The sequence below is a fragment of the Podarcis pityusensis genome, assembly GCF_964106645.2.
Source record: "Podarcis pityusensis genome assembly, chromosome: 5".
NCBI classification, from domain to species: Eukaryota; Metazoa; Chordata; class Lepidosauria; order Squamata; family Lacertidae; genus Podarcis; species Podarcis pityusensis.
In genome coordinates this window covers 98,690,497-98,708,051 of record NC_138032.1, presented here as the reverse complement: position 1 = coordinate 98,708,051, position 17,555 = coordinate 98,690,497, and the positions used below count along the sequence as shown (strand labels likewise).

At 41.7% G+C, this 17,555-nt stretch overlaps 1 protein-coding gene across 3 annotated transcripts in view; it reads left to right on the top strand.

Moving 5' to 3' along the window:
* LRP6 (LDL receptor related protein 6) overlaps positions 1 to 17,555 on the top strand; it is a 103,243-nt gene that overhangs the window by 60,014 nt on the left and 25,674 nt on the right. For all 3 annotated transcript variants that reach the window (XM_081005410.1, XM_081005411.1, XM_081005409.1), the window contains 6 exons: positions 10,118 to 10,334; positions 11,461 to 11,750; positions 12,525 to 12,751; positions 14,480 to 14,664; positions 15,626 to 15,952; positions 16,662 to 16,864. In XM_081005410.1, coding sequence (XP_080861536.1) covers positions 10,118 to 10,334; positions 11,461 to 11,750; positions 12,525 to 12,751; positions 14,480 to 14,664; positions 15,626 to 15,952; positions 16,662 to 16,864 — 1,449 coding nt within the window. The remainder of the gene's footprint in view (positions 1 to 10,117; positions 10,335 to 11,460; positions 11,751 to 12,524; positions 12,752 to 14,479; positions 14,665 to 15,625; positions 15,953 to 16,661; positions 16,865 to 17,555) is intronic.

Sequence of the window (17,555 nt, the reverse complement as noted above, 5' to 3'; positions counted from 1 at the left end):
AGCCCTGCTAGATATACAATTCAGGTCTCGTGGCTCTTCACCAGAGCAGATCAGCAAAATCTCCGCAGCGGCAGCTTTGATCTTAAAGACAAAAAAGATGAAGGTCAAACAACTGTCAACAATTCTAGGTCTCAGCATGTAAGCCTCTCAGATTATGCCTTGGGCGAAACACCATGCAAGAACCTTGCAGTGGTTTTTACTTCTACATTAATGGGCGATCATTCACAATGGCCCCAGGTCTTTTCTCTTTATCTCCTCAACTCATTCTGTGGTGGGTGCAAACCTCCAATCTTTGGCAAGGCACTCCATTCAGAAATCTGTGCAACACTCAGATAACCACGGATACCAGTTTACAAGGATGGAACATTGTCGATCTCTCTACACTCAAGGCCTGTGGAGGCCACTCACTTCATCAATTGGCTAGAGTTGAGAGCAGCCAGACTGGCAATTGTTTCCTTCTCTCATCTTCAACTCCATCACGTCCTTCTTCAAACAGACAACTCAACAACAAAGGCCCACATATCTCGTTAAGGAGACACCCATTTGGAATCTCTCCAGAAAGAATCGGCTCTTCTCTTCAGTTGGGCCTGAGTGTCACCCCCTCAGCCTCACGGCAGAACATGTCACCACTGACAGCAAGCAGTTTGGTTGAGCAGATCCCAGGTAAATCAAGGGGAATGGAAACTCAACGAACAGGTGTTCCTTCAGATTCAACACTACTGGGGTCCTCTACAAGTTGATCTCTTTGCTCACAAGCTAAACCGTCAGCTACCCCATTACTTCAGCAGGTTCCAAGACAACCAATCAGATGCCTGGGATGCCGTAATGACAACATGGCTGAAGGAACTCTTGTATGCCTTCCCTCCTCAAGCCATCATTCCGAGAGTCCTCTGGAAGATCAGGTTGGAAAAAGCTCAGGTGGTTCTTGTTGTTCTGGTCCCACAGGCCTTGGCTGTCAGAGATTCAGGCTCTTTCAGTGGCCCCACCATTTCATCTTGCATATTGTCCAATTTACTTTGCCAGGAACCATTGACTCATTCAGTCCTAGAGGGGTTGAAGATGACTGCATGGCATTTGAGCGCCATAGACTGAAATCTCGTGGTCTGGATGAGAATGTTATCTCCACCATTCTAGCTTCCAGATGTCCATCCACAAGACTTATTTATCAATTAACGTGATCAGCCTTTACCTCCTGGTGTAAAGCTTCTCATCTATGGCCACACAGAGTAACACTTCCAGATGTTCTCCACCATCTCCAACATGGTCTTCAAAATGCCCTACGGGCTAATACATTAAAACGCCACCTTTCCAGCATTTCTTTGATTTTAAGTTCTGCTGGCCGCTCTTCGCTGTCACAAAATTTTCTAATCAAACATTTCCTCAAAGGAACTATGTTACAGCATCCTCCAGTGACACACCATTTTCCGTCATGGAACTTGCATTCTGGCACAGCAACGGCCTCCATTTGAACCGCTATGCCAAATCTCCTTAAAGAACCTTTCTTTTGAAGTCCTATTTTTGGTTGCGATAACTTCGATGAGACGAGCTTCAGAACTGTCTGCCTTGTCGGAAGCAACACATTTATAAGGTGGTCTTGCGTACATATCCCTCCTTTCTACTAGAAGTTCTTACAAAATTCCATATTCAACAGGAACTCATTCTCCCGTCTTTTTGTGCTGATCCAAAACATCCGTTGGAAAAGGCTTGGCACTCCTTGGATGTCCACAGAGCCTTAAAAATGTTTATATACCGGACACAAATCATTAGAAAGACAAATTCTTTGTTTGTATTTTTTCATCCTTCCACCTTAGGAGGAAATTTAAATTTGATTCACCATGATCTGTAGGCCTACTTGTGCCTCTGCTACTTAAAGTTCAACATTTTTCTTGTTCTATAACAGAGCATAGCTAATTAATCTAATAAAGATTAATGCACAACTACCGTAATGCTGAATTTCCTACTCGTATGATTCTCACAAGCTTGAATAAAAACTAGGTGCATTTAGAGATACATGAGGATTTTGTCCAACCTGCATTATTAAGTCACCCAACCAAACTTCCAAGACTAATACATGGATCAGAATTCAGTTTTATTACATCTTCATATTCTGCGCGATAGCTCTTGTTAGGGTTTTTTTTAAAAAAATGCTCATTTTATGATAAATTGCTTTGAAATCAATGTGAATTGATGTTATGTTTTAAAACAATGCAGATCAATGTAGAAACTGAAATAACACACATGAATCTGGCATCAGGTATGGATTTGGGGTAGCACAACTGGTTCAGTTGCACTGGGCGCACAGCCTTGGGAGTGCTGAAACGATAATGTAGAATGGAGGGGGGCACAGGGCACCACTGAAATTTGAGACCCCAAAGCCCACCACTGCTGGCATAGTCCATAAATAGACTGTCCAGAAATAGGTGATGACTAGGTGCATTGCAGAACTACTGGATGATAGTACACAGCTATTACCTTGCAAAAGGAATATCCCCTTGAATCCCCGTTTTACCACAGCAGGCTGGTTGAAGCCACATACTGCATTATGTCTATATCACTCTGTGGTTTTAAACGGTCTTGGCATCAAAGTCACATGGGGGGGAGCAAAAACGAGTAGGATGAGTAGCTCCTTTTGCCTGAGTTTTCTTGGTGTGCAAAAATGGTTGTAGGATTAAAAGAGAATGAAAATTTATTTCAGTTTACAAAGGTAGAGCATCATCTCAAACGCTTGTTATAATGCATAATTTAACCAACGTTAAATATAGCAACCAAGTTGCTATATTTGGTTAAAGTAAGCATTATAACAATGTAACCATGTGATATACAACACTACAGTGGTACCTTGGTTTGCAACCGCTTTGGATTACAACCGTTTTGGATTACAACCACGTCAAACCCGGAAGTGCGTGTCCCTTTTTTTGGATTACAACCCATTTTTTTGGATTACAACCCATTTTGGAGGGGAGGCCCCATTGGTGAAAGTGCGCCTTGGGTTACAACCTGTTTTGGTTTTACAACCGGACCTCCGGAACGGATTATGGTTGTAAACCAAGGTAAAGGTAAAGAGACCCCTGACCATTAGGTCCAGTCGTGGCCGACTCTGGGGTTGCGGCACTCATTTTGCTTTACTGGCCGAGGGAGCCGGCGTACAGCTTCCGGGTCATGTGGCCAGCATGACTAAGCCGCTTCTGGTGAACCAGAGCAGCGCAGAGAAACGCCGTTTACCTTCTCGCCGGAGTGGTACATATTATCTACTTGCACTTTGATGTGCTTTCGAACTGCTAGGTTGGCAAGAGTAAACCAAGGTACCAATGTATTGATTCTGAAAACCTATAATGAACCTGGAGGCAGTTAAGTTTTATATGATTTTGCATGTAATATATAAAATCTTGGAGTGCTATAGACTAGAACGATAGGAAGTTATTTCAAAATACATAAAGTCACCTTTTTCTTTGCACATGCAGTATTACTCAGATAATAAGCTTGCCATATCACTAGAAAAACGGGGATGTCTCTTGCAAATCCAGATTTTGCGTGTGTTTTTTAACTGCTGCATGTGTGGTTTTTTATTATTTTCTTTCCGCTTACTGATTCATGCTGCACTGTTGCATAGCCCTCAGATAGTAAAGCACCAGCGGGGGGTGGGGGGTGCTAATGGAGACTGGTGGGGGGAGGTTCAGCAGGGAGCTTTTGTTTCCATTTTATCTGGCAGCCTGCAGCAGGCAGAGGAAGGCTGTGGCTCAACTGCTTCCTCATTTATCTCGATCAGGTTTCACTGATAAACGTCTATTGAATTGGATGGCTGCTATTGTGCTTACCAGTGGGGAAGATTTCTCATTGACTTGCTACAGGTTTAAAGCATATTTTCCCCTGCTGTGCCATGAGGTTAAAAATGTATGATATGCTCTGTTGAATTGACTTCATATTTATTCATTCCCTGCTCTAAGTTGAATATGAGTCGGGGTGAGGGTTTTCCCCTTTGCTTGTGCTGGTCACGTATGCTACCCATCTTCAAAGTATCTAGCATGGGTGTGGCATTTATATGTGTGTTGTGCATTTTTGCATATTAAGAGCAGGCTATATACCCTTGCAACTAACTTCCCAGCTTTTTGCATATGCATATGCTTTTTCTTTTTCTATTTATTATCTAACCATTCTCTGTTTTCTATTAATTACTTTGTTCTTCTCTCATCCAATCAAGATAGAAAACCATACACTAACACCCTAACACTAACACACCAACCCCCATTATCTTTAATTTTTAGTACTTTTAGCAAGGGGTTTTTCACTCAGATGTCTGAATCTTGCTCTGCCATTATTTTCCTCAGCTTGATGATTATACACAAAGAAAGTGTTCCCCCTCAACATATGCATTCAATCCCTCAGAAGCCAGATCACTACCCTACTGCAAAAACCTTTCCTTATAAATCCCCTCCCTGAAAGAGGGTCTTCCACACATTGTACTCAGAGAAATAAGGGTTTGCTTAAAGGTTAAGTCTACTGGCAAGTGCACCCTTATTCATTGTCAGAAATTTAAACTTTGCAAGTGCTTATCCATTTCTTGTATGCCAGATTTAGGAAGCCATCGGCTGCCAGTCTACCACCTATAGCTTATCAGTCCACTTCAATGAAGTGTACTCCTATAATTGTTCTGGGTTCAGTTGAGATTTCACACAACAGTAATTTGTAGAGCAAGATAATTTTTGCATCAACTTTCTGTTTTTATTAATAAAGATACTGCTTCTACTAACAGAAGCACATTGGCTCGTAACATACACAAACATATAGCCTAAAGTAAAAAATAGTGATTCTTAGACTTTACAAAGTCTAGATATTCACATTTCAGTAGTTCAAAACAAGAAGTGTTTTTCCATGTCTAGGTCTTGCCAGCTGTTGTAAGTTGTTGGCCAGCATAGGTTCAGGCTAGCGAGCATTAGGAGCTGGTATATTCATACTCCAGAGCACATTTCTGTAGTTTATGAAATAGTAAAATAAATAGTTTCTGATAATCTAAGCATATGAAGACTCCTTTAAAACAGTACAATTCCTTTTTGAACAAGGATGTTTTGGGTTGCACCTGCTGGTTCTGCATTTGCTCTGGGCCCTAGATGGGATTATGTGAACCTACAGACATCAAGGGTAGGGCCAGCAATGAATTATAATTTTTTAAAAAAATAATAACTAGGAGGGGCAAGATAGATATCATTAATGTTCCATTTACTATTTTCCAAGCGTAATTGAAATTTCTCTTTGTAATGCAAGGCATTTTATGTTTCCCCAGCTCCATAAATCCTAGACTGTGTAGTGAGGAACAGTAGTGTGCAATGATAAGGATCAGGTGTGCCTTGAAAACTGAAGTCATTATGTTTTTGCATCTAACATCATGTGTTCCTCAGAACACACTCTTAATATTCATCATTAGTTCCCACATTCTCTGCCGAAATATGGACAGTGACTTAATTCCAAAGGATAGAACTTGGACACACCAGAATTCCCAGTGCTGCCTAAACCGTAGCGGACTACTGTGAGGGAAAATCAGAAGCCTCGCCATTGCACCATGCTGCTTCTGAGTCTTGACTTACTGGGTTAAGGGGAGGGTGAGAGGCAATATTAACTGGGCTGCCTCACTGTTGTAGGAAGAAAGTCTTCACTCGCTCTGAGCTAATCAAGAAATCAAAGATACAAAATTTTAAGAGTAGAGTGAAGCATGCCTTTGCCTCCTATTTTAGTCCACCCATCCCCATATCAAGTATTTGGGGAAATTGTCCTGATTTTTAGACTCCCCCCACCCCTTATCTCAGAGACTTGAATTATGATGCACCAAGATTGATCCCATGTTGTACCTACTGTTCTCTGTTCCATCCCCCTCTCTCCACAACCCTTTCCAAAAAAAGAGATGAAAATGGATAGGCCAGAGCAGTTGACTCATTGCCAAACTGAGAGCAGACTGTTACACAGTTTGGTTTAGTAGGGGGGCCAGAGCTTCTGCAAGTATTAAGGGAAAAATGCAGACGAAACAGATACTCTAAACCTGCTGACTATTGTAATTCTAGAGCTGGTCAGACTATTTTGAAATGAGCAAATGAGTTTGTATATAGTGTGCATATTAGGTTGTGATTAGGTAGGCATTTCTCCAAATTATTTAAAGTCCCCCTCCCCTGCAGTGGTTATAATCCTAAATCCATTTGCTCTGGTTTGCATGGGTTTACTGAAATCAGTGGTCTCTTTGACTAGTAATAATCACTCATGGCGGGACCAACAGACCTTGAGATTTTGTTGGATATTTAAAAGTTTTGCAGTTGAAGGTGGGGAACAAACCAAGAATGAATTTTATAGATTCAAATATCAAAATTGTCAATATTGAAGTTCAGTTGAGACAATCCATATGAACCCCCTCCATCCTCCTGCACAGCAGGAGACTGCAGCTCACACATGTTCCTCCACATCATGGTATATTTAGGCTTTGCTTCAGTTGGAGACAAAGGAGTTAAGCCAAAGGATTCACATAAGGGGTCCTAGGAAGGAGATCCAAGCACAGGGATACAACATGAAAAATAGTAAAGTTATTTAAGACAGTATTTAGACTTTGGGTGGCTGATAATAATCAGAATTGCAGAAAAAATGGTTGTGGACAAGACAGAACAGATGGGGCATATCATGAGCGGCTGTGGGGGTACTTACACTTGCTTGGAAAAGAACAGGAGGCAAATAAAAAAAATTGAGGAGTATAACTGAATTGTATGGATAATGGGAGAAGAGAATGATTAAGTTCCAATGAGAAATATTACATGGAAAATGACTTGTATGCTGTTAGCACATGTATTTCAGAGCAGTTTTACACTTACTTTATGTTACAAACCTGAACTGGAACTTTCGGTTCCTTCTCCTGCTTCTGCTGCAGATGGATAGGACCTGAACCAATGACTTAAAGTTCAAGAAAGGAGATTCCAACATCAGGAAGAACTTTCTGACAGTAAGAGCTGTTTGCCAGTGGCACAGACTCCCTCAGGAGGTTGTGGACTCTCCTTCCTTGGAGATTCTTGCATTGCAGGGGTTGGGACTAGATGACTCTCAGGGTCCCTTCCAGCTCTACAGTTCTCTGATTCTAGTTGTGATGGCTAAAACAGGCCATTTCCCCCTTGTGGGGAGCTTAGTCACTCTAGGAAGAAATGTAGTGCGGGGAAGTCACATCTGTTTTCTGTCTTAGTCTGTATTGTTGCTGTGGTTTGAAGGGTTTTAGGAGTGGCCTCAAAATGTGAAATCCAACCACATAGTGGTTAAAATGAGCAGAAACCACTGGAGACACCAGCTGGATGTAGAAGGGTTTCTTGCAGATTGAGAGTTTTTCATTTTTATTGAAAAAGTAACTCTGCCTAGCACATTTCAAACAAAGTTACTGAACATTCATAGCTGAGCCTGTAATACTAATTTACTGAAGTGTATTTATTGTCTTATTTTCTTTCCTTCCCAAATATACTGTGAATGGACAGACATTTTGTCACCCTGGACCCACCTCTTTTTAAAAATATTATGGGATAGCACTTCCAATTCAGGTTAACAGCAGATTGCTGCAACCTAGTAACCCAATTAATTGCAAAGTTCTCAGTGGCCCCTAGTAAACCTTAAATTACCTCTTGGGGGATATCTATCTGTCTTGTCTGTCTGTCTACCTTCCTATCTATCTATTTCGTATACACATACTCTTCTTTTCGGCTGAAAAGGGGAGGGATTCAAAGTGTCATACAACAAAAGGGAAAAGGTACAATAAAAGGAAACAGAAGAAGACCAAGCAGCTTAGTAGACAGCTTTTGAAGCTAACTGAGGTGCCAGCCAGTCAAAAGAAGTGTGTGAAAAAGCCACTTCTCCCCTGGTAGTGTTTGCATCTCATTCATGGTTAAAACAGGTGCTTTTCAGGTGAGAACCAAGCCTTTGTATGGCGCAGTGGGTGGTGTTGGCGGGCCTCAATGCAGCTTGAAGAATGAGCCTGCCTGGGTGGTAACATTCTTCCAGATTTCTTCCCTGTGCACATCTTCTTGTCCCACCAGGAATCCATGCATGGAAATCACATTTAAATAGGGCAAGTACACATGTAAATAGAAGCAAGTACTAAAAAGCCTGAAAAGCATAATAGACTTCCCTTATAGGCTCTGAGAACCACTCATACTTACGACTTACTTCACCAAACCTTTATTAGGCATTACAAGTATAAAGGGACCCCTGACCATTAGGTCCATTCGCAGACGACTCTGGGTTTGTGGTGCTCGTCTCGCTTTACTGGCCGAGGGAGCCTTCATACAGTTTCCGGATCATGTGGCCAGCATGACTAAGCCGCTTCTAGAGAACCAGAGCAGCGCATGGAAACGCCATTTACCTTCCCGCTGGAGCGGTACCTATTTATCTACTTGAACTTTGACGTGCTTTCAAACTGCTAGGTTGGCAGGAGCTGGGACTGAGCAACGGGAGCTCACCCCGTCGCAGGGATTCGAACTGTCGACCACCTGATCGGCAAGCCCTAGGCTCTGTGGTTTAACCGACAGCGCCACCCGCATCCATTATAAAACACTCATACAATTTGGGGCTATGCATGACTTGGGGCTAGATGGCACAATTTCACTTCCATAGAGATAAATTTGGGAAATATATTAATTGGCTAGATCTGATTCTAGCCAATTAAAATCTAATTCTAATTCAAGCAACTTCAATTAACTATATTTAAATCTCATTTATGCTATTGAAAAGCATTTACTTTCTCCTTATGTATATGAGTCTTTGGTAGGGTTCCAGGCTTCAGTCTCTTTACAAACCAAATGCTTTATAATCCAGCTCTCACACATAATTCTTGTTGTTTTAGGAAATAAGAAGTGTGGGATCTACATGGGATTCTGTTGGTAACATAAGAGGAGATGCTCTAGTGTTGTGCACCTGATATTTGGAACGGAGGGGGAAATCTTTCACAGGATGTTCACAAGAATTGTCTCATACCACTAGGTTTTGTTTGCAAATCACCATCAATATATATAGCATTTTCAGAGGAGCAAAAACACAAAGGGCTTTCAGTCTTAAGCAAGGAACAGACAAGGAAGGTGATCTACCAGATTGACTTTCCTTTCATGTACAGATGTACACACATCCTGTTTTCAAGTTAATCATTACTTATGCTTACATTTCCTGAGGGTATGGATATATGGTAGTGCAGTTCAGCACTGGTGATTTTCAGTGAATTCTGAAACATGCCATGGATTTGTAACTTCTGCAAAGGGCAACCTGTCCAAAGGTAAAAAAGTGTGTTAGACAGTGCGGAGGGTGGGGAGTGGGCATTGCTGCCTTTCCATTGCTACAGGCATGAATACGTCACCCGTATGACGTAACTTTGTTAGTGTTTTCTGTAAAGGTGGTGTGTGTGTGTTTAATGTTTATGAGGAATTAAAGCCAAAAGAAGGAAAGAAGGAATGGCAGAGCATCGTATGTATATTCAGTGGATACTTCTTCTGTAGATGGATACTGTTACAGAAGCCCGGTGCCTGCCCGTCTCTCTGCCAAGCAGTGGCAAAAGCACATTGGGGCCACAGGCTCACACGCAAGGTGTGTGTCCCTTTGGAGAATGGAAGACCCAGGGGAGACTGTCATACACCTTCAGTCTGCATGGAGGGGGTCCAGATCTTACAGCATAGTCATTCCAAGAGGCAGCAGCATAAGCTGCTTGCAGCCAGCGCACTCCAAGGATGGATCTCCCCCTTTTTTCCTTCTTCCCAGAAGCCCCCTTGCCCTCCATCAGAGCAGTTGCCCTGGCAACTTCCAAATCCCCAGTCTCTGGTCCCACCTGGGGCAAGTCTTGTCTTGTTAACGACCCTCAGTGGCTCTCTATTGTTCCCGTAAGGCCCCTAGCTTGGCCAGGCTACCCAAGAATCCCTTTGCAGCTTGTATTTCTCTCTTCATACCACAAATATGCAAAATCCTAGCATTTATTAATTTTACCCACATCTATAACAATACTTTGGACTTACGTTTAATTTATAATGTTGAGTTGCACAGTTTGAAATTTAGTGAACTAAATGGTCTGATAATCATTGCTTTCTAGGTACTATCACTTATATTTGTATGTTTGTTTGTACCTGTGAAGGTCATGAACACAGATGGAACTAGCAGGAGAGTCCTTGTGGAGGATAAGCTTCCTCATATATTTGGTTTCACTTTGTTGGGGGACTATATTTATTGGACAGACTGGCAAAGGCGAAGCATTGAGCGAGTTCATAAGCAGACAGCGGACAGGGAGATCATCATAGACCAGCTTCCTGACCTCATGGGTCTGAAGGCTGCAAATGTCCACCAGATACTTGGTGAGTATCCTAGAAATCTGAACTGCACACTATTAGGTTAAAGAGGGTGTTTAGTAATCAGTTGAAAAGGGAGGTGTTTCAACTGAGGAACCTTTCTGTGTGTTTAACCACAGAGTGAGAAAGTGGGGACTTACTTCATATTTTTTTAAAAGCAACAAACTCAGTCAAAAAAAGTCCACGTTAACTTTGGTGAAAAGTTCTTTGTACCACCTCAGTATCCAAGATAAGGGACTAGATCTAATAGCAGCTCCAAACGGCAAACTTGATATTTAATTCATCTGGGGATACCCACCCTTTTCTCCATTCTCCAGAAAGAGAGTGCACGTTATGTTGTACGACAGTTTTCAGTTTACACTGGGTTAATGCCCCAGGGATAGTGTGCAAAGCAAAAAAAATCTTATAGTCATAACACATTGGGTTCAATATCAGGTGGGATTGCCAATGTCTCTTTTCCTGGACGCCCACCCCCATTCCGCTGAATGCATGCAAGTTGCGAGTTACCTGTACAGTTAAGTCCTGGGATTGTTTTTAAACAGCTTCCATAATTTATGCATGAAAGAGAAGGTTCCATAATTAATGCCAAAGAGAAGGTATCCACTGCTCTAAGCAGCTGATAAATGAAACTAAAAATGCAACCCTCAGATTATTTATTTATGTATGCAGTTTTTATAGGATTTCCCCTTAAAAATATATGCTCAAATGGGACACAAGGTAGCACTAGCACGGGATGACAGTAGTTTGAGCCATCTGTCCCTAGTGAGAATGAGGAGGACCAAATGTTGTTTATTGTCAGTGGCCTGTAAAAAAATGGATTCAGAAAGTATCCTGCGCCCCCCCCCCCCCCCGGTCATCATTTGGCAAGGATAATTACTCCCATAGTATCCTCAATTAGCTGCACGGAAAGGCTCCGCTGGTCTGGGAACAGCTGTACGCCATGGCAGCCAGACAGGAAGCGAGTCTGAATTGGTTCAGTCCACTTACGTGTGTGCGCGGATAACGTGAGTTAACTCTGTATTGCTGCACTTTTGGGAAACTTTGTGAGTGCCAACAGTCCTTCAGAATCGTGTTTATATTAGTCTCACATCAGAGAAGAATCCTAAATGGTTTCCCCCTTCTCTCTTCTTAGGTACAAATCCCTGCGCAGAGTCCAATGGGGGTTGCAGCCACCTTTGCCTGTACAGGCCTCAAGGTTTGCGCTGTGCCTGCCCCATAGGCCTGGAGCTGATCAGTGACATGAAGACCTGCATAGTCCCAGAAGCTTTCCTGCTGTTTTCTCGCAGAGCAGATATCAGGCGGATCTCTCTTGAGACTAACAACAACAATGTTGCCATCCCACTCACAGGAGTTAAAGAAGCTTCTGCTCTGGATTTTGATGTAACTGACAATCGCATATATTGGACAGACATTTCATTAAAGGTAATGCAGGCATGCAGTCAACACCCATTGACTTCAGGAAAAATTGAGCAAAGCCGCAACATTTTACTAGGTACTTGGAAGAGAGTTTTATCCCGTTGAAAGTTTTGAGAACCAGCCCAAATGTCTGCTGCTTAAGGGGAGTAAAAACGCTGAGGATATTGGATGCACCCACTCCTCTGTCCCTTTGGAGTAGGGCAGCCCCATGCAGGACCAGCCAAATACATTTTGGCACCTGAGGCAGACCACAAAACAGTGGCCCCCTCCCCGCCAGGGAAGAAGGGGGGAGTGAAGACCTACATTAGGAACAAGGGGGACTAAAGGTCAGGATCAGGATCAGCTGCCCCATGGATCCTGCCACCTGAGATGGTGTCTCACCTCTTGGGTGGAGCACAGATACTTCCTCTGTTTGTCGATACAGTGACATTGCAAGCAAGGGAGTATAGATGTACCAGGGTTCCTTGATACAGTCCATACTACAGCTGGTAGCTGTGGGGAATCCTAGAAATCTTTTCTGGCAAGACAAAGGGGGAGTGGAGGATGCCAGGAACGTTTACAAGGAGGATATGTCCCCTAGAAGCTGCTTGAGAAAACTTAACCCAGTGGCATCTGTGCACTAAATGCTGTGTGAATCAGATGGGGGTGGGGAAAGACTTGACTAAGAAGAGCAACATTGCACAGGACCACACTGGACCATAAATGTACTAAAGGAGTGTGCTGTTTACTAGCTTTCATGTCTCTTGCCTTCCCTCTCTCTTCTGCTACTTCCCATTGCAGACCATCAGCAGAGCATTCATGAATGGTAGTGCCTTGGAGCATGTAGTGGAGTTTGGCTTGGATTACCCGGAAGGCATGGCTGTGGATTGGCTTGGAAAGAACCTGTATTGGGCCGATACTGGAACAAATCGTATTGAAGTGTCAAAGTTAGATGGGCAGCATCGCCAGGTTCTAGTGTGGAAGGATTTGGATAGTCCTCGGGCATTAGCACTGGATCCTGCTGAAGGGTGAGGTGCTTGCTTAATTTTCTGTGTTAAGCTATTAAACCAGATGCTGACTCAATTTCAGCAAGGTTTGAGGAAATGCTGACTGTGCTGTGAGAATGATCATTTAGCCAGTGATTTCAACCTTGCTACCTTTCTGTTCTTCACATGCGTGCTGATGAATCTCTGTATGTCAGTCACAAACCCCTTACCTATTGCAGTGTTCTTGGTTATTTCCTACAGTACATTCTCAGTCCACATGTGGTGCAAGCCAGGCCTGCTGGGTCTCATCCTCGCCCTGGATGAGTTGAGAGTATATCCTGTTACATTGATCATGGCAGGAAAATATTAATTGTGGTAGACAAAAAGGAAATCTTCTTTACTTGTTGAATAACCCCAGGTAAACCCTAACTCATCAAAAACAAGGTTTGCCCATGCCAATGATTTTCAAACATGTAATGCCAAGAAATAATTAGAATAAAATAGGCAGTATAAGGGTATGATAATGTGATCCATAGAGTAGATAGGATCATATGTTGTTACACCAGAGGTAATGGACTTTACTGTACTACAGTTGCCATTATCCCTTCGTCTCTCACCATTGGCTGTGTTTGGTGGGAGTTGGAGTCCAACAATGTCTGGAGGGTCACAGGTTAGTCATCATCACTGTCCTCCTTACAACCCCATGACAGAAACAGTCTAGATCCAAAGCTACAGATTACTTGGCAACTAACAAGCTGTAATAGCTTATTAAATCTTCAGTTTATTTTGCAGTATAAAAAGATGTTGAATTTCCCCTATACAGTGGTACCTCAGGTTACATACGCTTCAGGTTACATACTCCGCTAACCCAGAAATAGTGCTTCAGGTTAAGAACTTTGCTTCAGGTTGAGAACAGAAACCGTGCTCCGGCGGCGCGGCAGCAGCAGGAGGCCCCATTAGCTAAAGTGGTGCTTCAGGTTAAGAACAGTTTCAGGTTAAGTACGGACCTCCGGAACGAATTAAGTTCTTAACCCGAGGTACCACTGCACATTTTTCAGGCAAAACCATTAAAAGATGAGTGCCAATAAAAACAATGTATCTTACTTAATATAATAACCAGGGCTTTTTTTCCAGCCAGAACTTACTAGAACTCAGTTCTGGCCCCTCTCAGGTGGGCTCCATTGCCATTATAAGAGAACAAGGGAAGTGTTCATGGTGAGTTCCAGCACCTCTTTTTCTAGAAAAATAGTACTGATAACAACTAAAATAACCAATAAAAATACAATTAAAATCATCCAGCATCCAGCATAGTGGATTATAATTACCGCAACAAACAGAAAAATCATTAGGTGGTCTGCCAAGACTCTCAGCAATTTTCAAGTGGCCTGTGGGGAAAATGCTTGAGAACCACTTGCTCTAGCCCGTTGCCTGCTGCCCTCCATGATCTTACTGTATAGTCCACTTTTCCTCTAAGACACTCAGACCGATGTACATACATTCCTTCTTTATCTTCCACAGCAGCCCTGTAAGGTAAGTCAGGCTGAGAGTCATTAGGTACCCAAAGCTACCCATTGTTGCAATGGCTGGGTGAATATTTAAGCCTAGGGATCTATTATACACAGTACAGTGAAACTATTTACCTCTCAAAAGAAATGAAAGTTATGTTGTGTGCTAAAACAAATGTTTAAGCATTATAGTTCTGATATATTTCTATGTTTTGTCTTTGGTTCTGTATGAGATAAATATGGAATATTTGATCTATATTTTCAGATTCATGTACTGGACAGAATGGGGTGGAAAGCCCAAAATTGACAGAGCTGCCATGGATGGTAGTGAACGTACAACATTGGTGCCAAATGTGGGACGGGCTAATGGGCTGACAATTGATTATGCTAAAAGAAGATTGTACTGGACTGATTTGGATACCAACCTAATTGAGTCTTCAAATATGCTAGGTACAGTTTTGCTGGTTTAGCTAGGATTCTTGAAGTCAGCTGAAGTGGGGATCAGGGTATTTAAAATACTGCCTGCTCCAGTAAACCCAACTGCTAAGGTCTCCAGTGAAATCTGACTGGCCGGCTAGCTGGCTGTCTCTTTCCCCCTCTTCCAATCTACTGTATCTGATCCATTCCTCTTGATGTTTCATTGTCTTGTGAAGACTGTCGTTCTCCAGTGTGCTCTCATGGTTAGTTATTTCAGTCCCTGTTTTGTGATTGACTGGTTCTGATACTAATTTAGTGCCTTTGTTTTCTGCTGACCCATATTTTGTTTTCTTACTTAGTTTTTAATGGTATGCAATGTTTTGAACTGTGGTGCTTTTGAGAGACAGAAAAGGGGATATGTACATTTATTGTAAAATGAAAACATAAAAAGTGCTCCCACCTACAAAATGTAGTCTCCAGATTAGAGTTGAAGTCTGAATGCCATGAACCAACCAGTTATTCATTAGTATTATATAGACATAAATTACTGTCCTATGAAAAAAGATTTATGAATATAACTTTTTACATTGTCAGAATTACTTTGTTCTGGTGTGACTAAAAGGTTTTCCCATAAATTTCTCCTTTCATTCTCCATTCATTCATTTGCAAAGTTTCACTTACGGTAATACTTGTTTATCAAAAGGAGTTCAGGGTGGCATGCATTATTCTCCTTCTTCCCATTTATCCTTGCAGCAACCCTGTGAGGTAGGTTAGTGATTGGATCAAGGTTACGCAGCGTAGGTTTGAAACTGAGTGCATATTTGAAACTGAGCTCCCAACTTGTAGTCCTACTAGCTAATCACTGCACCACACTGGCTCTCATGTTCATTATATCTATGAGTTACTGTAGATGTATTTGATTACAACTGTCCTTCCGAGTGTGGGAGAGGTGGGGAAATCTTGACATCAGTATATATTTTTCTTTCTAAAACAGGTCTTGACCGTGATGTTATAGCAGATGACTTGCCTCATCCATTTGGTCTGACTCAGTACCAGGATTACATCTATTGGACAGACTGGAGCCGGCGAAGCATTGAACGTGCCAACAAGACCAGTGGCCAAAACAGAACTGTCATCCAAAACCACTTGGATTATGTGATGGATATCCTAGTATTCCATTCATCTCGTCAAGCGGGCTGGAACGAATGTGCTTCCAGTAATGGGCATTGTTCCCACCTCTGCTTGGCAGTGCCTGTTGGTGGTTTTGTCTGCGGATGTCCAGCTCACTATTCCTTGAATTCTGACAACAGAACATGTAGTGGTAAGCCATAAACACAGTTAGGTGGTACAGAGGGCAAAGGGCTATGTTTTTGTGGTTCGTCTCAAATATTACAGTAATGTTTGAAGTTCAAACCAAAATGAGCTATAGCTGTAGTGGATGGAGCAGGAATATGCCAAATACTGAGCCATTTCCAATTGTAACATAGACAGGTTTGTTGATATAATTTGAATCATGCAAGATTTGAATATAGGTTGCATGTGTTAGGCTTTTTGTTTTTTATTCATGGCTGAAAAACTCATAAATTTTCTGTTTAGTTGTTTCCCTAAATGCTCAAAACACATTGTATGAATTAGTTCTCTAATCCTAACACTAAGCATAGGCCACTAGTAATATACCTATATTTCAGATTGCAGAACTCAGAGAGCCTAGAGCCTTGTTGGAGGCTATCCAGCAAGTTCATGGCTGACACCATGCTTGAATTTAAGATTTGAGCTTAATTCTTAATACTAAAACCATAATGGAGACTATCAAGATATCCAGAGCAAAATAGATTAAAAAAATTGTGTGTGAAAAACAATTTGTATGTTACACACCCCTCGCTGTTTAGTTAGTTAGTTTTGTTTTGTTTTTGCCAATTAAATATAGCAGCCCTAATTTGCTAAGTAGCATAAACATGTTTTTGTTAAATGAATAGTTTAATAATTGTTTTTGAAAATGACCGGTTGGCTTTTTTATATTTATGTTTAAGCCCCTACCAGTTTCCTGCTCTTCAGTCAGAAGAATGCAATAAATCGCATGGTGATAGATGAGCAGCAGAGTCCAGATATTATCCTTCCAATCCATAGCCTCAGGAACATCCGAGCCATTGACTATGACCCTGTAGACAAGCACCTGTACTGGATTGACTCTCGGCAAAACATTATCAGGAGGTCACAGGAGGATGGCAGTCAGGTATCTTAAGTGTGGGTTCTTTGGGTTTCCAAAGTGAGGGGGGGGGGAGGAATAGGGCTCTTTAAAATGGTATTCATGTTCTAAATATTTTATAAATGAATTTTGTATACTAAAATCTACTGAGTACATGTTTGCTAGTGGAATATGGTCATAGATGGAGAACAGATGTAAATAGTAGGAATACCTCAATTTTGAGGAGGAGATCATATTATATTTCAAACCTACCTATCTCTTAGTTTTATGAGTCTTTGGCGAATTAGCTAAAATTAGCACACATATAGATTTGTGAACAGACATCCCACAAAACTAGTAAAACACAACATTTGAGAGACCTTGCTTTAGAAGTAGAACCACAGTATATGTTATATTTTTTTCTGTCCCTATTAAAATGGGCATGAGAAGTCAAGCTGATATTTAAATATTCTGAATATATGTACTAAACTTCCTTCTGATACCTGAATATTAACTGCAGATTGTGTGTTACAAACAGTGCCAACCTGGTTAATTAAATATCAAAGACTGCATTTATCTGGACAGCTATTTTACTTCCTTGTTCACTTTAAAATAAAATAAAATGAAAATGAAATAAAAGATAACAGCAGGGGTCTTAAAGTGCATTCAAATGCTTCAACAAGCACTAAATTAGGAAACATTTCCTGTTACATTCAAAAATGAACTCATGCATGGATAG